Below are 18909 nucleotides of genomic sequence, written 5' to 3'. Positions count from 1 at the left end.
TACAAATGTGCTTTGACATTTACTCATAGAATATATCTTAGTAGAGTAGGTTACAGTCCAAGATACTATTGAGCTAGAATACTGCTGAAGTACAACAACAGTACAACAACTTCTAGGTTGATGCCTAGAAGTGCAAAACATGCATAAGCTCAGACAATAATATGTGCAATAACAAACAATACCCTACAACAAGTAATAGCATTTCAGTTACTCAACATGGCTGCAGGATCAATGGTCATTTAAATATTGCACAAATTGGGTTTTCAAATTGGGTTGAAAAATTGGGTTTTCAAATTGGGTTTTCAGTCTGCATTTGAAGACTGCAAGGGACTCTGCTGTCCGGACAGCCAGAGGAAGTTTTCGATCCACCTTCTGGGAGCCAGGAAAAAGAATAATCTTGATGCTTGTCTTCCATGAGACTTGGAGCATGGTATTTCAAGCCGAGCCATACATGAGGTTTGAAGTACTCAAGGTACGGATCGGGCTTTGACCATTGACATCATTTATGGAGGGGCTGGTCCATTTTTGGCAATGTAAGCGAGCATCAAAGTTTTAAATCTGATGTGGGCAACTACTGGAAGCCATTGAAGGAAATGCAGGAGTGGAGTGATATGTGTGGACTTCAGAAGATTGAAGACCAGTCAAGCTGCTGCATTCTGGACAAGTTTATCATGAATGTACAGTCCAGCTCTCAACAAACATCTGTAACTTGCTGGTCAAAAGTCTTTAAACACCTTTTAAGTCCTGAAACACCTTTACTATTTCAAGGCACTGGTGATGACCATTTGTACAAATGAATGCACACGGACTAAAATACTGTACAATGATCAGATGTTCCTATAGGGTGAATCTACTCTCCCAGAGACCTGGTGCAGGTCATTAGTTAAAACTGGGATTGAAATCTATGTATTATAATAATCTAAACCACATGAACAACAAAATGAATAATTCAAACCCTGTTAAAAGGTTCTTTATAAATATCTATTGTGATGTAGCCTCCCTGCTGTAGCCTGTGTCATTCAGCGGTGGCTCTGCATGTGGCATTTATTTTTGTTATTCTTGTCTTACATGTGTCTTTGTTTTATTTGTACCATTCCTCCCTCAGGTATTGTGTGTTCCCTCATTCGCCAGACCACCTGGAGGCTGTTATGTAATTATTTTACACCTTATTTAAGCTTGTTCTGTTTGCAATAGTTGTTATCGGTCATTGTATGTTACGCTGGCTTCTTTTTTTTTTAGTTAGTTCACTTTTATGTTCGGTTTTGTTACTTTCATTAAATGTTTCTTTGCATGTGACATCTATATAAATTCTAAGTGAACACACCGATTTAAGAAATGATTAATTTTACAGAATTCAAATTCTTTTTTATGGTTTCATCAAAACAACGTAAACAATGTTGCTATGCCCCAGGTCTCTCCATGAAGCACCCCCACTCTCTCAGAGCACAGGTGAGGACTGTCTGTAAATCTGGACATCCTGTGAGCTGTGCATTTAAATAATTTGAATAACTGCACTGATCAGTGCAAGAAGTGACATATTTCACTAATTCCTGAATAAGAATAAAGTGTGATAAGTTCTCAGTGGAATGGTCTCAATAATGCTTGGACAATTTGCCTCCGGTAACTGTCTTACAAAGTCTGTAGATCCTTCTCTCAGAGTATAGTTTCCCTTCTGGTTACTGAATGTCTAAGAATAGCAGCTCTCTCTCTCTCTCTCTCTCTCTCTCTCTCTCTCTCTCTCTCTCTCTCTCTCTCTCTCTCTCTCTCTTTCCCAGCCAGTCTTCTATTTTCTCTTTAATCTTTCACTCTTGCCTTGGAGCTGCAGTGGTGAGAAATATTCTCTGTTAGAAATATTTGGCCCATTCCTGGCTAATAATTGTATGAGAAACTAAAAATGTGAGCCAAAACTGTTTTAATGTTGATTAAATGTAAGACTCAAGTGAAAAATTCTGAAAAGCTAATTTAAAATAAAATTAGTATGATAAAGATATGTTTTATATTTGATGTGATAATTAGCGATATTCGATATGATATTTTTGTATGTATTTTTTAAATCTTACCTGAGCACTTTACTCCAGCATCTTCATCATGCTCACAGTAATGTTCCCCCCACCCTGCTGATCTACAGTTCTTCAGTGTAGACTCTGATCCACTACAGTCCACATCATCCATCCAGATTGGTCCTGATCCTGGTCCAAAGTGAGCACCACCCAGTACATCTACTGCCTCCCCACAGTCCACTTCTCTACACACCACTGCAGCATCTCTCATATCCCAGTCATCACCACACACTGTTCCCCACTGTCCTTCATGAAGAACCTCCACTCTCCCAGCACAGCGACTACTACCATCCACCAGCCTCACACTGTCTGTTAAAGGAAACAGAAGTGTGTGTGTGTGTGTGTGTGTGTGTGTGTGTGTGTGTGTGTGTGTGTGTGTGTGTGTGTGAGAGAGAGAGAGAGAGAGAGAGCGAGAGAGAGAGAGAGAGAGATCTAACTACAACTCAATATTAAATTAACATTCAATGTTAAATTAAAATGCTAACAGATTTCAAATTAAACATGTAAAGAGCTGAGACAAAATAAAATAAAGAATCAAATAAGAATGAAAAATATACAAGTGCATTTTAATTATGAAAATTATGAAAACATTTTAAATTAAATTAAAAAATGCTGTTGAAGTTGAAAACTTGTTAAAATTAAAGTTTTTTTGTGTACAGACTTAAAAGTATCTGGTGTCAGGGCTTGTCTAACACACTGTTCCATTTAAGAACAGTATAATAGCTAAATGCTGCCTCTCCATGATTAGTCTTTACCTTGGGCAGCACTAACTGACTAGTTCCTACTGATCTGAGAATGTTTGTATAATTGAGTGTGTACTTACCAGTAGTAGTGAGTGAGACTGTGGACATCAGAAGAATTAAAGTCAGACAGCTGTCCATCTCCCTCTGCCCTGCACACACTCTGTTCAACTCAACAGGAAACACAAGCTTCACCTCCACTACCCCAGAGAGACTGAAGGAACTGTGCCCCCTCAGCCCCCTATAGAGAACAAGAGAGAGAGAGAGAGAGAGAGAGAGAGAGAGAGAGAGAGAGAGAGAGAGAGAGAGCAAGCGAGCTCCTCACAGCTGCCAATCACAATCACTGTTACCTTATTAGACAGAGAAGGGGAAATCATCAAACATTCTACAGTGACAAATCAGAGGATGCATGTTTGACTTACTCCATATATATCAAAATAACTTCAGCGTGGATGAACAGAACCCCACCTCCCGTCTATAGAGGCGTCTGACTGAGGAGAGTGTGGTGAGAAAGTCACCAGCATACAGGAGACTGATTTCAGAGTGAGGAAGCACTCAGTGTAGATTCAGCTGTAATGCCACCTGCGCAGAGCTGATCTAAACACTGATTAATACTGTATCTGACAGACAAACACACAGCTAGTTTGGGTAAAGATACAGATTTAGAAAGACACTAGTTTATCACTCAAAGCACTAGTTTATCACTCGAAATAAACTAAATTGAATAGAAAAACATCCAAATACTTATATTTTAATAGCCTAAAGTGAGAAAGATGACGCTTGGTTTTCAGTTATTTGAAAGGAAGCATATAATGAAGAAATTATGACTGCAAAATAGAAAAACAGTAGATAATTTAATAAAGACTTTAGAACATGTTTTATTACAATTCAATGTAAAAGTTTTAAAAACTTTTATATAGATAATGATAAGATGTGACAAAATCATTTTGCCGTATACTGTAATACATATTTCATCTACAAGATGGCAGAAGAGGATTATGAATTTTATAATCACGGCGGTGAAACAGATATTTTATTCTACTGACAGAAAAAAGAGAGAAAAAGTCGCCCTCACTAAAAACACATAAGAAATGCTCTATTCTTCAATGGGCAGTTTTTTTTAAGTAAACCAAGAGAGAAAGAGAACAAGTGATATTGGCACAGAATATTATTGTATTCTAAAAGGATTTTGAATACAGCTCTTTCAAAATGCATCAAAGACTAAATACACACTTTTTTCTATCAGATAACACTTGTATTTATAACCCTGCTATAACCCAGTCCAGAGTATCTGAAACTTGCACCATTCTGGCTTGTTCCCAAATCACAGACCGTGTGCAGCCTGGACCAGGCTACACACATGAGAAGACAGTGGCAGAAGGGCTAGGGGCACATTATAGCCTCGACTTTTGTCTCAAGTTATCCAGCTGATTAGAAATTTATGTTCAGTGAAATATACCTTAGAGTTTATGAATCACAACTGATACAAATGCTTTTGTTTGTTTATTTGTGCATGTAGTGGTAACATGAACATAAACTTGTTATACCAAAGGAATAATCAAGGCCAACAAACATGTAAACATTCAACCACACAACACATGCACACAGAGACGTAAACAGTTTTACACACATAATCACAAAAGTACTTCCCATTTTACTGGGTCGTCAAGGTCCAGTTCATTGCAGTTCAACTTTATGAAACTGCAGTTCAATCTTTGTTCTTTTTTTCTTCTGCCCTCTTATGGTCTACTAAGGTACTGCAGCACTTGAGTGTCCTGCTGCTCTACAGCAGTTCAGGCTCTGAGCTGTACGGAGAGTGTCTGAGTGAGATCCCACATCTCTTCAGCTATCCTGCAGAAGATCATAAGAGCCACTGGCAACCATCTGCTGCTCGTCATCCTTCTGTAACACAGTCCAGTGTTAGAACCGGGCAGCACAAAGTTTTGTTCTGTTTCAGTCTGTAACTGTAATTATGCATAACTGTAATCTGTAACTGTAATTCTTTTACTTACCTCATCTGCTGGGAGGTGGGGGTCAGTGGGGGCAGGTGTGAACTCATACGTGGGGTTGGAGATGTACGGGGCTGATCCAGAAGGGCTGCTGTCTTCATTCTCATCTTCCTGAAAGCCAAACACACATACTTGCATACTGCATATACACACTATAACAGTCTAATTCATTTTCCTTTTATTAAATCTTTCTTCACATGTTTGGATTAATTTTTCTGTTTGCATATTAAAAACATGTTGCTATCTTGTGACGCACCGTGTCCACACTAACCTTGAAGTAGTGGAACTGGAAAGGCTTGGATTGCTGGGTGTAGAAATGGTAGGCCACAAATGCTCCAGCCACGATAAGGATGATGAGTAACAGAACACCGATGCCCATCCCTGCCTTGTGGGCGGGGTGGAGGGAAGGGGCCGGAGGGGGTGGAGCTTTCAGTGGTCCATGCAACACATGGATGATCCCATTGGATGCAAAAATGTCGGATTCGATAATAAAACGGTCATTGACATATCCAGAGGAAGCCTGGAGGCAGAAAGGATCTGTTAAACTTTGTTGGTAATTATTTGCATCCACTAACACAGTTTTCAGGAGACATTGTGCATGCCTGATTTAGACTTTAAGTAAATGTAATTGTTTAGAACATCCACTAACTATAATGCAGCTTAAATGAGGTAAATGTTTACCAGTGTCTGGGGGCTCTGCAGGCTAGGAACCCCTTTCACACTGAGTGTATGTCCCAGATGTGTTCGAACATGGCTGATGTTAATGAGAGCTTGCAGCACCAGAGCTCTCCCATCCAGCAGGTGGTGCCCTAAATCCCTGTAGGACAGTGTCTATTCCAGAGAGAGGGGGAGTGTAAAACACCTTTAATCTTGACTCATGAAGAATGCAGACATCTGTGTGGTATGGAAAGGACCAAACTACCTCGTTCTCATAGAGACCGTCATTATCAGGCACAAACAGGGTGGACTGGGTGGTTATGTTGCTGAGACGCCTCACAAACTCTTGACCTGATGCTGAAGTCCTGGAGCAATTCAAGATTTGCTGGGGATGGGAACAATTTATGAGACCAGTCAGTGTCAGTTACTGGGGAACATCAGAGCCAAATCTGGTGGCAAGAGTCTGATATGAGTGCATCTGATATCAGTGCATCAATGTACACAGCATAGAATGCTAGTCCTTAAGAACTACTCTGATAAAACCAGAAGTAATATGTTCTGGTAACAACAAACTGGCTGTAATGCAGTTTACTCAGGAGTGTTTTCTTTAATACTCCAGGGATTCTGTTTGGAAAGTGCAGAACATGTTTTTCATGCAGCTTGTGAGCTGTTATACTCACTGACAGAAAGTTGGAAAAGTTGGGCTTGGAGGAGAGAACCTGTAGCAGGTTTCCAGTGCAAGTGTATCCATCACCAATGTAGCCCATCTTACACTCACATTTCACATCTGGTAAAACAATAATATTAACAAATAAATAAACATGCGCGCGCGTACACACACACACACACACACACACACACAGATACATACACACACACACACACACACACACACACACACACACACACCATCTACATTTAACAGCATGGATTGTTGTATTAAATGCAAACTTGAGGCTCAGTATAGTTTGGCTTGAAGTTGGAATTAAGGTTTAAGGTTGTTGTTATAGTTCAATATTGGGATTATGGTTTGAGGCTGAGGTTATGGTTTGAGTTTGGAGTCATAGTTGAACTATGGGGTTTAACATGTTTAACATGTTTTATGTTTGTCATACACCGTCATAAGCTGCATGGTCTTACCCTTTGGCCGGTAGCAGAACGTGTCCCAGGTCCTGCTCAGGTCAGTTTGTTTGCCGTAGTCCACGATGCCCACGTGACCAAAGCCACATTTGAGGTGGGAATAGCTCATGGGATAGGCCACGCGCTCCTGCTCGAGCCACCCGGCAGAACACAGACTGTACCCAGCCTGCGTGGCCCACAGATAGGACGTCAAACATACCGCACAGCCATCTCTATCTCTTGCTCAGATGCTCAGTGTGCCTACTTGCATCTACACCCACCTGCTGAGCGTAGGACAGTTGTGTGTATGTAGCAATAGTGCCTCCCTCCTGCTTGCAGGCCTCCTGGGCCTGTGTGTAGTTGAGTTTGTACACTCCCAGTGGAGAACGGTAGTGGAAGACCCTAACAGTTTTATCTGAGGTAAAGCAGATAAAGTGTAGATTATACATTTAGCCTCAACCCTACAATTTCACCCTGATGGCCAAGAAATAAACAGTTATCCATACAGTTACTTATATTTCACTCAAATAGAGAAACAATGTGAGAACTTTCATTCTTGCAGGGTTTCCCTAGTACAAAACAAAGAAAGTTGATATTCTGAACAAACAGTATTACAGACAGTATTTTATTACAAAACAAATATGGCAGACAATGACTGGGAAACCGGGAGAGGAGTGACTGGGAGGAATGTTCTGCCCAGTCTGAAGCAAGAGGTTGGATGTTATTTGACTTCTGTACTATCCATGATTGGTGTACAACAAAGACAAAGTCTGAACACAAGCCTGCTCATAAGTGTACATATTATTAAGATTTATTAAGTGTGCGGCTCTCGATGCTCTCTGTGTATGAAAGGGTTCGACTGTTCCTCACTCACTAGTGTTACTGTGGGAAGACGGAGACATGTTTGTGTGGGTCTTTGAGTGTCTGTCTGCATGTCTGTGAGCATTTAGGCTCCATTTTCCACAGCTGACTGGGAACAGAGTAGCTGTTCTCATGTGTACTGGGTAGTTTAACGCACATCTCTTCTATATCCCATATGTTCCTATGATTTCCCCGTTCACATGGGTAAAGAGTTGACCTACGTTACTGTCTTTGCAGAAAATGCCTATCTGATAGGAGAAACCCAGCATGGTGTCTTTGTACAGGCCATCCTGCAGGTCTGCCTGCCTCAGGGTGTCACCCAGCACAATGTGGTAACGCGTCACATTCAGGTCCTAGTTTGGAGAAATCACACACTATCACATATAAACAAACACCAAACATGTGTGTGTGTTTGTGTGTGTGTGTACAGTACCAATGAGCTTTCACCGGTGTTCTTCAGATATTCAGTAATAGCACTGTCCGTAGGTGCGAACAATGTAAAACCAGAGGCGCTCTCCATTTCCTCAGTCAAGTTGAATTTCTAAAGCACCAGAAAAGCTAAATTTAATCATGTTAATGATGCTTACACCATAAAAGCTAAGGAGAGACAATCATATCCTTCCCTGTGAGAGACTGGCAGTATGACAGACCTACAAGAAGAGCATTAGGGGATACCCACAAGAAGCATGTCCCTGAAGAGAGAGAACTGTGGTCTCTGGTTCAGCACCTCAAGTAAACCTTCGCTCAGCTTACGATCAGAGATGAGAACCTGGCAAAGAAACACCAGTCTATCATTTCCACTACATAACAGTAAGAGGATTCCACTGCATTTTTGAGGGTTTTTTTAACACTTGCTGTGTCGATCAGGTGAATGAGTCCATTCTTGGCAACAATGTCTCCTGATAAAATTTTAGCTCCAGCCACTCTGATGGTCTAATGAAGAATACAGAATATACCCAGTGAGAAAATCCCCTTAATTACAGCCTTTTTTAAAATAAAATTGCTTGGAATGTGTAGGTGTTGGTGTGTGTGTGTGTGTGTGTGTGTGTGTGTGTGTGTGTGTGTGTGTGTGTGTGTGTGTGTGTGTGTGTGAGTGACTATAAAGATAGAATGATAGAATCCCCACAGTCTTTTTACCTCATTGGTCCAGGAAACAGGAAGTGTCTTTTTCAAAAGGGAAACTAGTTCTGGAGAAGGTGAACTCCGGAGCTCAGCCAAAGCAAAGAACCCAGAAACCATGTGACTCCTGAGGACAGATTGAACACACCAATTATGAGCAACCATTAAGAGTCATTAAATATCATATGACATTCCACTGCATTTCATGACTGACCACTGTTGATTTTACACCAAGAGCAACTGTGTATGCAACCCAAAGAGATGTGGCAAGGTGACAGATTACACTAGTGCAGATTACACTGTGATAGTGAACTCACTTGACCAGACTTGGAAGGTTGCTGACGGCCAGCCAGTAATCCCGGTCGTCTTTGCTCAGGGTGCCGATGGCTTGTTCCGATGGCACAAATAGAGTCATGTTCTGGCCTTCGGTCAGCATGTCCTTGAGGTCTGCTCGCTGCAGCCCATTCCAGAGGAGACACTCAGAACACCCGTAATAATTCCCCACAGAGCACACATATTACCCTTTACCTCTGATATACACTTTGCCTCAGTCCTTCAAAGATCAGTTCCAAAAAGTGACTTTTTACTTAGATATTAATTACATAATAATTACATATTAATTATTAACAAAATCTGCATAATACTTGTAAATACCTACACATAAAATGTTTTTATCAATAATTTAGATAGACTTTATATCTTAATTTTCAAAGAAGTACAGACTGAAACTTACAGTCAACCACGTATTGAATTCACTCAGATCAGGATTGTTTTCCACTTCCTTTAGAAGAAAATGTAAATAATCCTCTTTATGTGAGGATATTCATGTTTCTCAGTGTTCAGGTGTTCATATTCAGTGTGACTAAATTCTGTGAAGTCTAACATATGGCAGAGCATGATCTAAAATCACTGAAATACTACTAAATCGTATAGTATTCTGCTGTCATACCCGTGCCAGGGTTCCATAGCAGATGCTCCCATCTCCTGAATAACCCGTCTGACATATACACTCAAACCTCCCTTGATTCCCATACAAGCAAGAAGCCTGGAGGAATAATGTGATCATTTAACTCCCACAATAATTGCATGACCATCTCATGTAATGGTGTTATGCTATTATGATTTTAACGCATCTGAAACTGTGTGTGTGTGTGTGTGTGTGTGTGTCACACTAACATGCTGATGTGTGTGTGTGTGTGTCACACTAACATGCTGATGACATCCTCCCATTTGATCTACACACTGATTGATAGCCTCACAATCTTTAACATTGCCACGGTAATTCTTCTTGCACATACAGTAATTCTGGAAAAAAAATAGAAAGAATGACTGACAAGCTCAGCAAACACAGAGGCTGAATTCATGTCTGGATGGATGGATGTATGGATGGATGGAACAATGGAGATGTACAAAGGACTGATGTAGAGTAGGTAAAAGTGGCTCTAAGGCAACATCCATGACACAATATGCTGTGCAAGTGCCCTTAGTCTAGAGTCTGTGCTGGACTGAGTGTCTGGGTTAAGCAGCAGCCGTCTCACCTGTCCTGGGCCTACGTGGATGCATGACACGTTGGGATGGCACCCGCCTCTAGAGGGCTCCACACAGTTATTGACAGGCTGGCATTCATCTCCATCCTCTTTCCACCCTTCAGACACTCACACCTGCGGGTGCCTGGTCCAGTTTTTATACACCTAGCCTGAGAGAGAGAACAAAGACATTCAGAAACACACACACATTCACACACACACACACGCGCGCACACACATACGCACGCACCAACACACACAAATGCATTCTTGACCTACGTTGTTACTGCAGCCTCCGTTGGGAGGTGAAGTACACGGGTCGCTCTCCACACACAGGAATCCATTCCCTTTGAAACACAGCTTACACACACACCTTGAACAAAGATACACAAGTAAAATGAAACACACATCTCCCTGACTGAAAAAATTTGTTCCTTCACATCTTCATACCATATGATGAAGTGAATAAAAAAAAACATCCTTATTTCTATCTTAACCGAAACCAAACCTATTACAACCCTTCACTAAAAGAAGAAAATACTTACTTGCCTTTAAACATAACTACCAAGTCCCAGGGTGGAGCTTTCCCTCCTGCTTCTCCAACCACTCAAGTCGGTTAACGGTAGTGTAAGGGTGGGGTTAAGGGCAGATTAAGGACGGGGCAAAGGCGGGGCACTCTCATGAGCTCTCCTTCACTGTAGACACAGTCGGCATGGGCGTGGCACGGCTGCTTGGGCCCGCAGGGCTGGGTGTGCTTATCACAGAGCTGCCCAGAGAAACCTGGCTTGCAGGAGCCTGACTTACACATGCCGTGGGCTTCTGGGCGGTTGTCACACACACTGTGCACACACCCGCAGGCTGGGGTACAAGAAAGAGAGGTGAAGGGAGATTAAAGCTCTTATGACAGTTGAGGCTGATCAAAGATGGATCTGATCTATGGATATGGGAGGGTACTCTGATGCTTCTGGAGTTGCACTTTGGTCACAGGATGGGCCGTACTTGTTGGGGTCAGCACAGTACTGGCAAAGGGACCCTTTGAAGTTGGGCTCACACTGACAAGTGCCATTGCCATCTATACCCTCGAAGCACTGAAACAAAGGGAGAGTTGTGAAGTGGGGTGTGCGTGTGTGCACACCTGTGTGTGTGTGTGTGCGTGTGCATGTGCGCGCGTGTGTGTGTGTGTGTGTGTGTGTGTGTGTGTGTGTGTACCATGCCATGAGAGGAGCAGGGGGCAGTGAATCCACCTGGGCAAGGGGAACAGTCTGATCCAAAAAAGCCTTTACAGCATTGTGGGGTCTTCACAACATGGAGAAAGAGAGACATCATCTCCTACTTTAGCTTCAGTTTTAATACAAAACACCCAAAATGCTGTATAAAGAACAATGTACAAATCTACTCTGCTGTTAAGTAATTAGTGTCAAGATTCAGGGATAAACGTATTTACTGGAGGTTTACTTTATGACAGTGTGACTTTGTGCCCTGAGTATATGTAAGTGTGTTAGACCGAACTACTGCACATGCATTGGCTGGATTTTCTCTTATTATAAATTAAACAAAGAAGTTGGCATGTTGAATCTGTGGAGGTAAAGCCTAATAATGAACCCAGTCTCACCAGTCTCAGAAACTTTGAGTTACTGTATTGTATTGTATTATTGTTGAAACTGACATTTCGATGACCAGCTCCTATAAGGCTGGTGCAATGCATGCTAGAACAGATCTGGAACACATGAAGTGATTGGTGTTGGTTCTCATACTCACAGTACGGTTCTCACTGCAATACAGGCTGCAGCCCAGAACGGGAACATTCAGGCCTAGAGACTTTTTCATGTACACACAGCCCCTGGAAAATGTGCTCTTCACACAAGGGCCACAAGGGAGAGAAATGTAGATATACACAGATCATTTAGATATGCACCTCGAGATAGACACTAAAAACCTCAAACACAATCAACCTTAAACACTTTTCCATCACTCAAACAAACATGCAGTTATACTGATTACTAGGTATTTGTAAATCTTCTGTAAACCTGTTAAGGGTAAAATATTTTGAATTATATGACTTCAGTCGTCATATAATAATAAAAGTTATGAAGAAGGCATCTCCTGACCACTGAGACACCTGTTGGACAGGTAGACCTGGTGACTGATGAATAGCTCACACACAGACCCTGGAGACAAAAGAGAAAATGGTCTTGCATAGAAGCTCTCACTCCAACAAGCAACAGTACCTTTTTTTCTTAGATGACATGAGGCATTCTGCAGATTTAAATGAAAAGTAACTTCTAGATGCATGGCCTAAACTCACCTTATATTTAACATTTTCAGTAACGTCACATCGATGAGGGAGGATGGGTTCTATGGTGGGCGGGATTAGAATCCCATCCAGCGAATAGAGACGTCCATTCTTTGCCTCAACATCTGTCTCAACCACTGCTACCCCGTTGATAAAAATCTGACCTTGATTATGAGCAGAAACCATATTGGGAAATGTCCATCCAACACAAACACTACTTACATACCTAAACATGAATGAGAATCAGCCAGAGCCTTTTTATGACTGAATAATAAATGGCAATAATAAATGGGAATAACTGACATGCTGGAGCAGACAAAATGCTAATAGTTTTTGGATGGTACAGCATGTTTAATCACACAGTGTACCAGACCACATTCCTACTTGAATAACTGTAAATGCAGCTAGAGGTGGTCAGCATGTGTGTGTTTGTTGATTGACTCCTACTTCTCATACATTTTAGCAATGCCAGCATTTCCTGGTGAAGTGTTACATGAAATGAAGTGTGAAAATTCTTGAGTACTCACAACAAGGGTGACATTAAGTGCTAGAACTTGATTAGCCATGGACACAGTCTACGCACTTGAGATGATATAGCTAAAACTCAGATGATGTCAATGCAAGAAAATAAGACATGAGTGTAATTACAGAAAAAGACGTTTGGTAGCATCATGTGTAAAGTTTCAATATGCTATGCAGAAGGGAACACCACATTCCTACAAAACAATATGGTTTCTCATTAGTTCCAGTAGTTTTGAATTGCCCTTCAGAGATGAAAGGAACAGAAATATAAAGGGAAAAATCAACTTGTTTCCAGTTAAGTGATGCTAAATATAAAATACTGCAGAAATTTTGCAGTGCAGACCCACCTCATCAGACACAAGGTAGTCTAGGTAACCTTCCTTCAGTAAAGAAAAGGCGGTGTTTGTTGGAGCAAACACTGTGTAGGGACCTGCCTCGTCCAAAATAACCATCATGTTGGTTTTCTGATGCAAAGAGACAGACTTAGAGTTTCATACATGCGCATTTACTGCATATGTAGACATTTCTCACAATTTTCCGATACCTCAAGGAGAGATTTAAATTAGGAGAACTTTCCATTGTCAGAAAGAATCTTCATCAGGTTTTCCTGAATTCAAAGAGCAAATTATAAAAAAGAGTTTTATTTTACTTAATAACTCAGAAAGAAGGATTTCCTGATTTACGTCAGTATTATTAAAAGCATCTGGCTTGTCTGAAGAACGCACCTGACTGTCACTTATAACAGTAGGAGGGACCGTGTCCATCATTTTATCAGTGATGTGGATCACTCCATTCGAAGCAATAATATTGGATTCCAGAAGCAGGCCTTTCCTACGGCTGCCATGGATACGGACTTTAACCTGCTCAGACTTAGTAAAGAAGGAGAGAGAGAAAGAGAAAGAGAGAAAGAAAGAGAGAAAGAGACAGTGAGACACAGTGAGAGAGTGAGAGAGTGCTATTTCTATAATATTCAATTTTCTCTTTTTTGTTCTTCCTCCCTTCCTCCCACACACACACACACACACACACACACACACTCACACACACACACACACACACTCCTCTACCTCAGTTACTGATTCAGCAGTTTTCCCTGTCAGCGTGTAATAGAGTATTCCATTCTTCAGAGTGTCAGAGTTCATTTCCACGGCGACCATGTGCAACTTGACGAGATATCGGGCCTTCGCCTCATCTGCCACCAGAGTTTTCACCTGCAGCAGCAGAACAGTAAGATGCACATGTGTGTGTGTGTGTGTGTGTGTGTGTGCATGTGTGTAACATGGATGTGTTTTGCAGTTTTTTATCATTCATACTACTACAAAAATTTGGGTTCCCATATTTATGCTATATTTTATTGCAACTTTATGCAATGTAAGTCTAAATAATGTATGTAGATATGTCATTCTAAACTATCATTTAGTATTTTAGTGAAATATAGGTCATTAACTATTGAATAATTAAATAAATTGAATTTAATGCAATTTCTCCTGAAATAATCTGCCTCAAGATTTGATCATTGCTTTCCACCCCTTTGTGAAGTATTCTGGATATTAATTTTATTATTAACTCTCTCCATACATGTCTATGAAGCATTTTGGAGTCAACTGCACAATTCTACATAAATCTGGACAAAATTATTTGTGTATTTATGTGCTTCCTAAAAGTTATTTGAAAATTCATGAATTTTTAAATTCTAGTATCACATTATAATAATTTTATGTACGTATCCACAAAAAAGTGGATTATTGAGAACACTGGTGCAGTGATTCCAAAGATTTGAACAGTAGTGTGTATATAATGATATGATTAATGGTCTGTATGACAGAACTCACAGATGTTGATTTGACAGCTTTGTTACTTGGTACAAAAACAGTGAACTGTCCATGGGGCCAGGGCCAGGACATAACTGCTTCTTAAAGTGTATTTATGTTCAATGTTCATGTTATGTGTGAGTGCCACCATTGTGTTATATGTTCCATATCATTAAATGTTTCACAAAGTCGAGGGAGTGCATCCTGTTCTGCACCCTGCGGCACTCGGGCAAATGTTACACAGACAAAATTATTTTTTCAGGTAATTACTAGTCTTCCAGTCCACAAAAAGTAGCCATAAGCTCCACCCACTTATATTTTGAGATAATTTGCATAATATGCAAAATCACACACATTTAGGAACACTAACTCCTAGGATTTTCACCAAACCTACACACATCTGGTAACCAGACATTCACAAGAGTCTGAAGTTTAATAAATATCAAAAGATCTGGGGATTTCTATACTGTGTAGTTTGTACATGCCAATCAAATAAGTTGAACCCTTCAATGCAATGACACCAAACTTTACAGACATGTACCCCAAGTGGCTATGGGGCAAGTCAACCATTTTGGTGCACCTGCTTAAATAGGGGGCGCTATCACAGGCAAGAAACTATCACACCTACTCAGATTGTCCAGCTAATGTGAAACTGGTACATAACATCTGTATGCATGTATGGAGCAGGACCTAAAACAGGGATACTATATCTCCAAAAAGGACTGATACCATCAGCCAGTCAGCATTCAGTACAGATTTTACAGGCTAAGCACTGGTCAATCCACATCAAACTTGAATTGTATTGTCATGTATGCATTCTCTAAGACATAGTCAGGTTTCAAGGGAAATGGCCACTTGGGGGCACTATACTAAAAAATCTAGTATATCTCCTACATAGTTAAATTTGGCAACACAAACTCAAAATGGACTCAAATGAATCTTTGCAAACAAACAACTTTGCAATTGCAATGCTTTTCAAACATGTTTAGTTTTGACACATTCGTTAATAATATAAAATTTGCACTTAATCTTTAAAGTCTGAAACTAAATAATTATCAAATAATGTTGACTTTTTGACTATATGTGGCATTGATCAAAGGGGCACCATTATCATATCACTGAAATGCTATCATAGGTTGTCTGATCCACGTCCAAACCGTGCACAATGAGCACAATGAGCATGGATAACGAGAACTAACCAGAAACCATGAAAGACAATCTTACCAAAACAAAGAGAGAAAGCTACAATGACCGACAACCAAGAGATGTAGGAACGGGGTTTACATGGGACTACAATCAGGGACAAACTAGGAAGAGCTGGACACAAAGGGGAGGAGACACGGAACCATGGAGACGAAAACTGGAAAACCCGGAAGTGACTATGTTGCCATGGAAATGGGGAACGCTCAGGTCTGCGAACATTTTTATTTTTATATTTTTTTGTTTGGCTCCCATCAGACATCAGACAAACCTAGACATCATGAAATAGCAGAGTGTCTCCCTGCACAAAGGCAGCAGAAACTTATACAGTTACACTAGTGGTATAATGAACTATTAGATTTTGAATACATGTTGAATACATTTGCATTTGTGAAGACCAGCTGCATGGTGGGGTTGGTTGTCACACAGCATATGGCTGGTTGTCATGGTGAAATTATATTAGATCTTTAATAAATGACTGTATAAAAAAGAATAACAGATTTTACCAAAATGTCATTCTCATTAAAGAGAAATGAATGAAAAATGTAGCAAATATTTCTGTGAATAAATATCCATAGAACTAAATCTAAAACTGTTCAGTTCACTTAATGTAATGCTTCGAGTAGAATATTTACAGTTGTATCAAACTTTCACTCCACTTTCCATCTCCTCTTTTGAATTTCATGCCATTACAGTGTCTTTCCCCACCAAACTTCTTATCATTGTCATCTACCGCCCTCTAGGTTCCCTAGATCACTTCATTGATGAGCTCAACATCCTTCTGAGTCATTTCCCCATTGAAGGAAATCCACTCATTCTCCTTGGAGACTTCAACCTTCCATCAGACAAGCTGCATTCCTCCTGCATCATTCCGCTGTTGACAGCATTTGACCTCACCCTCAACCACTCTCTTCCGACTCACAAAGCGGGCAATGTTCTGGACCTGATCTTCACCCGTACCACCACAACATCAGACATCACAGTCGCCCCCCTCCACCTCTCGGACCATGACTTTCTATCCTTCTCTCTCTCCCTTCCTTCTCTTTCCATCCAGTCCTCTTCAACATGTTCCTCCTTCCTCTGTCACAATCTGCACTCCATAACTCCCTCTTCCCTTACTTCTACTATTTTGTCCACCCTTCCTCACCCTGACTCTCCATCCTCTCTCTCTTTAGATAAAGTTACAAATCACTTTCATTTCTACACTCTCCTCATCAATGAATCTTCTGTGCCCTCTCTCCTCTAGACCTGCTAAGTCCTTCCCCCCTGGCTAACAGAAACACTTCACTGCCACAGGAGAGAACTAGGGACTGCAGAGAGGAGGTGGAGGAAATCTCATGCTTCGAGTAGAATATTTACAGTTGTATCAAACTGTTTGACTGATATTTGCACCATAAATTCAAGGAACATGAACACACCTTGATTGACATGGTATGTGCCATCATCCTCATCATGAGTGTGACAACCACAACAACAAAGGAAGTTACACTAAAGGGCATGATAATGACGTCAACATTTAAGGAAACAGTTCAAACTAATAACTGGTACTACAATACTTTCCCCACGGTTTTTAGTGAAAAAGTTGATTTCAAGGTATTTTAGTTTCCTCTCAATACATGATTCCAAAAAACAGACTTTATGGTATGGAAAATCACAAAAGTGATCTTACATCAGGTCTCTTCAGGTCAGAGAGAGGGAAATATGGCAACTGGCTTCTGCCCTCAAATCCGAACATTTCAGTGTCAATACTTCTATAGATATACCCACAGTTTACAGAATATGAGTAATGGGCCAACCAACCAAGGTGACAACCAACCCTGATCTCCTCTATGCAGATAAATTAGAAAAAATGATGTGCTTGTAATGAGTCAAGAATACTTTTGAAAAAAAAAAAAATTGATACTTTTTCAGACTTACCCTACATGATTATAAACACATAATCTTTCTGCAACAATCATACATAATTTGTCTATACAAAAAAAAAAAAAAAAAAAAAAAAAAAAAGTTAGGAGGTGGGTCAAACATCTCCGTATTGAAACACAGCTTATTGCAACCTCAGCACACCAAAGACTTTCTGCTGCCAAAAATATTCATTCAGTTCTTGGAGGAAACTAATATGATGACTGGACTACCTAATGCTCTTCCACTTCATACAGTGTAGCATGTCTTTGGTTGCCTTTAATTACCCTTAATATTAGCCAAAACCTTAGAATATTATGTTATGATAAATGAAGTCAGTTATTAAGTCAGTTATTACATTTTGATTAAATACTGTCACGGAGCCCCCTCTAGTCACCTGGTACGGCCCACCGCGTGCAGTGGCCGTTAATCGTCTTGTTTGTAGCCACGCCTTTGTACTGAGCACGCGACTGCACGTGGTTAGTCTGCTAATGTCTGCGTGCTGCTTCGCTAGCGGTTATTGATCACGTTCACGATGGTCATGTTGTCTGTGTTAATGTTCACATCGGTAATGTTAGTCGTTGTGTGTTCATGTTCATCGTTTACGTTATATGTGAGTGCTGTTGTGTTTTTCGTATGTTAATAAATGTCCCCGTGGAGGTAGTCTGTACGTCCTGTACTTGCCCTGAGGCAAGTTACAAATACTCAGTGGTACGTGTAGGTATTGTGGCTCCATTTTATTTATGTTTGTTAAGTTCATAATAGAAATGTGAATTTAATCTCAGCTAAATGCCATAAAGTTCAAGTTCAAGTTTGGTTTATTTGTCACATAAATGTAAGAGTGTGTGTGACACTACCAATGCTTTTGACACCTACAATAAATAACTTATTCTAGTGTAACAATAAGTTAACAACATTGTCCTTGGCTTTCACTCAAAATCAATTTATCATTAGTATAAATATAAAATAAATCTATGTATCCCTACTACGCTTATATTACTAATTTCATTTTAGGATATATAATAAGCTTTCCATATGTGATTTCTCCTTTTCTATTTGTTTTGAAAAAAAAGACTGATATTTGAATCGCGTC

At 40.3% G+C, this 18909-nt stretch overlaps 1 protein-coding gene and 4 long non-coding RNA genes across 5 annotated transcripts in view; all 5 read right to left on the bottom strand.

Moving 5' to 3' along the window:
- LOC145659893 (uncharacterized) overlaps positions 1–2966 on the bottom strand; it is a 3824-nt gene extending 858 nt beyond the window's left edge. The window contains exons 1-2 of the long non-coding RNA XR_014126049.1: positions 2884–2966; positions 2061–2369 (exon numbers count right to left, since the gene is read on the bottom strand). This is a non-coding gene — a long non-coding RNA (uncharacterized LOC145659893). The remainder of the gene's footprint in view (positions 1–2060; positions 2370–2883) is intronic.
- A 1379-nt stretch (positions 2967–4345) lies between these two features.
- Positions 4346–12570, bottom strand: LOC145659826 (stabilin-2-like). The gene is made up of 14 exons (XM_081723138.1): positions 12397–12570; positions 11850–11945; positions 11301–11387; positions 11046–11179; positions 10768–10930; positions 8298–8379; positions 6867–7000; positions 6607–6772; positions 6147–6253; positions 5732–5851; positions 5491–5640; positions 5081–5329; positions 4813–4920; positions 4346–4702 (listed from the first exon to the last, which is right to left on the bottom strand). The coding sequence occupies exons 1-14, from the start codon at positions 12568–12570 to the stop codon at positions 4643–4645; spliced, it is 1830 nt and encodes a 609-aa protein (XP_081579264.1). The 3' UTR covers positions 4346–4642.
- Positions 7747–8241, bottom strand: LOC145659885 (uncharacterized). Its single transcript, XR_014126041.1, has 3 exons — positions 8126–8241; positions 7880–7987; positions 7747–7799 (listed from the first exon to the last, which is right to left on the bottom strand). It is a non-coding gene; the product is annotated as an uncharacterized LOC145659885 (long non-coding RNA).
- LOC145659882 (uncharacterized) lies at positions 8584–9374 on the bottom strand. Its single transcript, XR_014126036.1, has 3 exons — positions 9299–9374; positions 8883–9019; positions 8584–8692 (listed from the first exon to the last, which is right to left on the bottom strand). It is a non-coding gene; the product is annotated as an uncharacterized LOC145659882 (long non-coding RNA).
- Positions 12571–13471: 901 nt separating the features above from the next.
- On the bottom strand, positions 13472–14075 carry LOC145659887 (uncharacterized). Its single transcript, XR_014126043.1, has 3 exons — positions 13974–14075; positions 13632–13775; positions 13472–13513 (listed from the first exon to the last, which is right to left on the bottom strand). It is a non-coding gene; the product is annotated as an uncharacterized LOC145659887 (long non-coding RNA).
- Between the last annotated feature and the right edge of the window lie 4834 nt (positions 14076–18909).

The sequence above is a fragment of the Electrophorus electricus genome, chromosome 11, assembly GCF_041902795.1.
Source record: "Electrophorus electricus isolate QZ-2024a chromosome 11, ASM4190279v1, whole genome shotgun sequence".
Lineage (NCBI taxonomy): Eukaryota > Metazoa > Chordata > Actinopteri > Gymnotiformes > Gymnotidae > Electrophorus > Electrophorus electricus.
The sequence above is the reverse complement of the archived record's forward strand: the minus strand, read 5'-3'. Positions and strand labels throughout refer to the sequence as shown.

Excerpts from the sequence above, each read along its gene's own strand:
- LOC145659826 (XM_081723138.1), bottom strand. The coding sequence starts at position 12,570 with ATGGTTTCTGCTCATAATCAAGGTCAGATTTTTATCAACGGGGTAGCA. Across the intron at positions 5,641-5,731 it reads ACGGTCTCTATGAGAACGAG|ACACTGTCCTACAGGGATTT; the intron begins GTAGTTTGGTCC and ends TCTCTGGAATAG. Across the intron at positions 4,921-5,080 it reads TCCAGTTCCACTACTTCAAG|GAAGATGAGAATGAAGACAG; the intron begins GTTAGTGTGGAC and ends TTTGGCTTTCAG.